This window comes from Rhinolophus hipposideros (assembly GCF_964194185.1).
Source record: "Rhinolophus hipposideros genome assembly, chromosome: X".
NCBI lineage: Eukaryota > Metazoa > Chordata > Mammalia > Chiroptera > Rhinolophidae > Rhinolophus > Rhinolophus hipposideros.
Window position 1 is genome coordinate 7538635 of NC_138046.1, and position 6461 is coordinate 7545095.

At 53.5% G+C, this 6461-nt stretch overlaps 1 protein-coding gene across 1 annotated transcript; it reads left to right on the forward strand.

Annotated features, from left to right (window-relative positions):
• Positions 1-1422: 1422 nt before the first annotated feature.
• Positions 1423-5685, forward strand: LOC308494503 (uncharacterized protein; the record flags this gene model as incomplete). The annotated part of the gene is made up of 2 exons (XM_081042276.1): positions 1423-3981; positions 5090-5685. 2 exons carry the CDS (start codon positions 1423-1425, stop codon positions 5093-5095), a joined length of 2565 nt encoding a protein of 854 aa, XP_080898402.1. The 3' UTR covers positions 5096-5685.
• Positions 5686-6461: the final 776 nt, after the last annotated feature.

Genomic DNA, 6461 nt, shown 5'->3' on the forward strand with positions numbered 1-6461 from the left:
TTTAACTATTGTTATAAATTAGAAATTTGTGGGTTTTTAAATTTTTTTTTATTTTTCAATTATAGTTGACATGCAATATTATATTAGTGTTAGGTATACAACATAGTAATTACACGTTTATATGACTTACAAAGTGAACACCCCAACAAATCTAGTAACAATCTGACACCATACATAGTTATTTAAATACTATTGGACTATATTCCCTATGCTGTTCTTTACATCCCATGACTGTTTTTATAACTAGCATTTTTCGCATCTTAATCCCTTCCCCCTTTTCACCCATCCCTTCTCTCATCTGGCAACCATAAAATGTTCTCTGTATCTGTACATTTGTTTTTATTTTCTTCATTTACTTTGTTTTTTAGATTCCAAGTATAAGTGAAATCACATGGCATTTGTCTCTTGTCTGACCCATTTCACTTAGCTTAATATCCTGTAGGTTCATCCATGTTATTGCACATGGCAAGATTTCATTCTTTTTTAGGGCCAAGTAATATTCCATTGCATATATGTCCTACCTCTATCCATTCGTCCATGGATGGACACTGAGGTTGCTTCTGTATCTTGGCCATTGTAAGCAATGCTACAATGAACATAAGGATGCATGTGTCTTTCCAAATTAGTTTATTGGATTTCTTTGGATAAATACCCAGAAGTGGAATTGCTGGGTTCTTCTTTGTCTCTTGTTATAGCCTTTGTTTTAAAGTCTATTTTGTCTGATACAAGTATTACTACCCCAGCTTTTTTTTTCATTTCCGTTTGTATAAAATATCTTATTCCATCCCTTTACTTTCAGTCTGTGTGTGTCTTTTGATCTGAAATGGATCTTTTGTAGGCAGCACATGTAAGGGTCTTGTTTTCTTATCCATTCATCCACTGTATGTCTTTTGATTAGAGCATTTAATCCATTTACATTTAAAATTATTATAGAGAAATTAATGTCATATCTTAGTTCTTTTTAAAGAGCAACAAGACTGATAAAGCCTTAGTAAGACAAATCCCAAAAAAGGAGAAAGAACACTGATCCCTAATATCAGGAATGAAAGAGGGCTACCACTACAGATTAGACAGACATTAAAAAGAGAATGAGGGAACATGACAGAAAAATTTATGCCAGAATTTTGAAAACTTGACAAATTCCTTGGGAAAAAGACATCTTCCTAAAACTGTTGCTAGAAAAATAGAAATTATGACTAGCATTGTATCTTGAAAGTTAATTTATTTTCAAAAACGTTTCCTAAAATTGAACAAACAAAACAGGGAGGGGCATGGGGCTGGGCGGTAGGGTGGGCTGTGTGGCATGAACATGCCTCTCTCCCGTTTGCACCCACAGGACAAAGGCCACACTGGGGCCACCCTGTCCAATCACTTCTCCCCATGCTTGGGTGTTTAATGATCGTGATAGTGACGGCACTGGCGATGGGGCAGGACCACTGCAGCTTGATGGGCGTGAACGAACATCACTCCCTGCTCGTCCTGCGCATCCCAAATGATTGCAAGAACCAGGAATTCCAGGAGGCCATGCAGGCTGCCTTGTGGCCTCTGGGCAGGTACCGTGTGCTGGGCAAGGTCTTCAGACAGGAACTCGGGTCCACGGTTGCCTTGGTTGAGGTCACTGAGTATTTAAACCAAAGTCTGATCCTCCAGCAAATGCCAGGAAAGGGGGGATGCTGGACTGGGGTCTTCCTGCCCCAGGACCCTGATTGTGAGTCACAGGATAGACCCAATTTCCCTGCACATCTCCAGAAGCAAACAGCGGTTAACTGGGCAGGTGAGGCAGGAGCTGCAGGTGAAGCTGAAGGTGAGGAAGGAGCTGTAGGAGGGGAAGGAGCTGCAGGTGAAGACGGAGATTCAGGTGAGGACAGAGATTCAGATGAGGATGGAGCTGGAGGAGAGGACGGAGCTGGAGGTGAGGATGGAGATTCAGGGGAGAACGGAGATTCAGGTGAGGATGGAGCTGGAGGTGAGGACGGAGCTGGAGGTGAGGATGGAGATTCAGGGGAGAACGGAGATTCAGGGGAGGATGAAGATTCAGGCGAGGACCGAGATTCAGGGGAGGACGGAGATTCAGGGGAGGAGGGAGATTCAGGGGAGGACGGAGATTCAGGGCAGGACGGAGATTCAGGGCAGGATGGAGATTCAGGGCAGGACGGAGATTCAGGGCAGGATGGAGATTCAGAGGAAGACGGAGATTCAGGAGAGGATGGAGGTCCACGGCGGGACAGAGCTGCAGGTGAGAATGGAGCTGCAGGTGAGGAAGTACCTGCAGGTGAGTGTAGAGTTGGAGGTGAGGTAAGAGCTGAAGATGAAGCAGTGTCACGTGAGGATGCTGCAGGAGAGCAAGAATCTACAGGTGAGGCTGGAGCTTCAGGTCAGGCTGGAGCTGTGGGTGGAGAAGGAGCAGCAGGAGAGAAAGGAACTGCAGGTCAGGATGGAGATTCAGGTGAGAATGAACCTGCAGGTGAGGGTAGAGCTGGAGGTGAGGTAGGAGCTGAAGTCACAGCAGTGGTGTCACATGAGGGAGCTGCAGGTGAGGAAGGAGCTGCAGGAGAGGATGGAGATTCAGGGAAGGACAGAGATTCGGGGAAGGATGGAGGTTCAGGGAAGGACAGAGATTCGGGGGAGGACGGAGATTCAGATGATGACCAAGCTGCACGTGAGGAAGGAGCTGCAGGTGAGGAAGGAGCAGCAGGTGAGGAAGGAGCTGCACGTGAGGATAGAGCTGGAGGTGAGGTAGGAGCTGAAGATGAAGCAGTAGTGGCAGATGAGGAGGGAGCTGCCGGTGACACAGGAGTTGCAGGGATGACAGGATCTGTGAGTGTGGCAGGCGCAGCAGGTGAAGCACAGGCTCCAGGTGAAGAAGAAGTGGTGGGCATGGCAGGAGGCCCAGGAGAGGCAGAGGCCTGGATTCAGCAATGGAACCAGGCCCTGCAGCCTGTGCTGGAAAATGTGGCCTACCCAGAACTGAGAACCTTTTCTGGGACACAAGAGCCAGGCAGAGAGGAAGAGCCCTTTGAGAGCTGGCTGGACCATGCCAATGACATGCTGTACCAGTGGCGCCACATATCGGAAAGGGAGAGGAGGAGGAGGCTGGTGGAGAGCTTGGCTGGCCCCGCACTGGATGTCATGTGTGGCCTCCTGGATGAAAATCCCCACATCACTGCTCACGAATGCCTGGTGGCGCTGGTGCCGGTGTTCGGGAACAAGGACACTCGCATGGTCGCGCGGATGAAGTTCATGACTTGTGCCCAGCAGCCCCAGGAGACCCTCTTTGCCTACGTGATACGCCTGGAAGGCCTGCTGCAGACGGCCATGGAGAAGAGGGCCATCCACCCCACTCTTGCAGACCAGGTGCGCGCCCGGCAGGTGCTGATGTGCGCCCGCCCCAACAGGACGCTGCAGAGCAAACTTAGGAGGATGGGGCTGGAGAGGAGACCGCCTGGCTTCATGGGGATGCTGCGTCTCATTCGAGAGACAGAGACATGGGAAGCCATTCTGGCTGGCAGCTATCAGTTCCAAGTGGAAGAAGAGGCCCTCGCGTGTATTAGACATCTGGCCACCGCCCACGCAGCCCCATCCTGCACAGGTGCCGCCCGGGCCGTCCTGGCCAGTGCAGATGCCGCCCAGGCCACCTCAGGCTATGAGGATGTCACCCAGGCCACCCTGTGTAGTGCAGATGCCGCCCAGGCTGCCCTGGCCAGTGAAGGTGCCACCCAGGCCATCCCTGCCACTGCAGATGCCACCCAGGGCGCCTCAGGCCATGAAGATGCCACCCAGGGCGCCTCAGGCCATGAAGATGCCACCCAGGGCGCCTCAGGCCATGAAGATGCCACCCAGGGCGCCTCAGGCCATGAAGATGCCACCCAGCCCATCCCTGCCACTGCAGATGCTGCCCAGGCCATCCCTGCCAGTGCAGAAGCCGCCCAGGCCGCCCCGGCCAGTGCAGATGATGCGGAGACCACCCTAGCCCATGCCAAGGTCAGTGAGGCAGGTCTGGCACTGCCGACTCTGGTGAGGCTGCTTCTGAAACCTGTGCCACCACTGGGGCAGCCCCTGCCCCTGAGGAGGCCACCAAGGCCTCCCCTGCCACTCAGGGACATGACCATGTTCCCCACCCCCCCACTCCCCCCCCCCCCCCCCGCAGGCCTAGGTCGTGCAGGCCCCTCAGAGGCCCTTAGCGGCCCCGCCCCTGCCGACATGGGCAGTGCCGACTGTGGGCAGTGCTTCCGGGGAGGGCCCAGGAGGTCCCATTGGTGACCCAGGGGGCCTGGCCCAGGCAGGACACCAGGAGGCTGAGGAGCCCCCCAGGAGGGGCTGCAGCCCACCCTGGAAGAGTCAGGTAATGAGGATGGGACAGGGGACATGAGCTCCCCCGAGTCCTCCTTGGGCAAATAGGCTCAGAAGGCCCAGCGGCCTCCTCTCCTCTGGGGCAGCAGAGCCCTGGAGGCAGGCGGAGGCCAGACCGGGGAAGCCGCCTCACCCCACATGGGGAGCAGGGCCAGGGAAGGGCCCACCCGGCTCAAACCAAGCCCCCGGGCCCCACTACCCTCAAGGGACCCTGACCACCACCCTCAGCCCTTCCGAGTGACCACGATGACCACGTGTGACAGCAAATGGGGTGGGGAGAAGTTGTCCTGCCTCCATGGCAGCACGACACCCAGCCCCAAACACTCTCACCTCGGGCAGCCGGCCTGGGAGCAGCCCTGAGCAGCCCGTCCCCCGTCCCAGCCTAGGTGAGGGACACCTGAAGACGTGTGTCACTCACCCTGCACTGGGAGACATTAGGGGCCATCCCTAGGGTTCCTTCCATTCTCCGTCCCCTGGGGCAGGCTGCTCCCTGTGCTGGGAAGCCCCCGCCCTGTTTCTCTGTAGGCCCCACGGTGGCCCTCGTGTCAAGTCACCCCCCCCCACACACACACACAGTTCGTGTGCAGAGCCGCCAGGTGTGCGTGCCCCCGGCTGGGTGTCCTCACCGACCTGTGCCATCACCTCTGGGCCCCGGCACGTGCTGTGAGCTTCCTGCCAGCCAGGGCTCTGCTCACTCTCATCCAGTGTTGTGAGCTTAACCTCTGCTTTCTCCATGTAGGTGTAGGCCAACCGCTGCTTGTTGTTGTGGAGATGTGTGTGTTCTTGTCTGAGCAGTTACCCCCGCTGACCACCCCACCCCGGAGACCCCGAACCCAACCCCAGGAGACTGCAAGAAACACAGATGAGGGCATGGCCGGTGCTCGCCTGTGACCTCAGGAAGGAAGAACTGCACCGGGGCCAGAGGAGGACTGTGCTCTGATGTCTCACCCTGTTGTTCCCTGTGACTCAGTTTCCTCAGCCTGGTGGAGTGTCCCCTGCTGTGTTTTCCAGCATCCTGTGACTGTCCTGTCCGGACCATCAGACAGGGCCAGACCCAGCATGTGGGCAGAGGGGGAGGTGTGCCCTGGAGTGAGTGGACATCGCCAGCGTCCGTCATCCTTCAGTGGCCAATTGTGGGGCTCTCTGGAAGGGGAACTATGGCAGGAGAGCTGTGGCATAGTGGGTACAGCTGAGACACCTTTTCAGGGTCCCCAGGAGCAGGGTTCCCGAGACTTATGAGCTCTAGTGGCCATTAGAAGTTCCTCTCTGTGTTTTCATTCCCTTTCTTCAATGGTTTCAGTAAATGTTTCTGTTCAATAAATGTCATCGAATGTTTCAGCTGCGTCTCTCGTCTCCTGTGGGCAATTGAAGGGAGGGTCTGCTGGGGGTGGAGTTGGGGGCTAATAAAGGATTCCTGCTTAGCACCCATGGGAGACTTCTCCAAGGAGAGGCTAGGGTAGGCACCTTCATTGACAGACGTGATGAGGGCTTTTCTTCCATTTAATAGATGAATTAGGAAGTGTTGGGCTTACATTGGTTTTTGTCTTGGGATGGTCCTGTCCCCTTGATCTTTTGAAAATAGATGGAGGTGATCCTGGTTTTCTTAACTTGGGGGAAGGTGCCACTGGCTTTTAGTGTCTAGGACTCAGGATTGCTAAACGTGTGATGTGTGGAGTGGGCCGAGCAAGAAAGAACTGTCATGCCTAAAAGGCACATCGTATCCTTGATGAGAAAGCCAGTATTAAACTGACAGGATTTTTAGAAAGACTCCAAATGTATTTTAATTTGAGGTATCCTAAAATGTGAAAATCTTTCCATGGGACAACGTTGATAGCCCTTAACTGAGCAACTGAAAATCTCTAGACACTTGTGGGGTTTCTGTGAGAATGGGCACTAACATATCCATAGCACTTCTACCTGCAAACAAAGTTGCTCTCACAGACAAAAAAAAAAAAAAAAAAAGACCAGGTTAGTGAGCTGCACGATGGAGAGAGGGACCCACAATAGCTGGGGAAGGGGGTGCTTTCTGAAGGGGTAACGTTCAGGGATCGGGGGGTTAGGTGTCACCCTAAAGACAGTGGGAACCTGTGGGATCATTTAGGCAGGCCCAG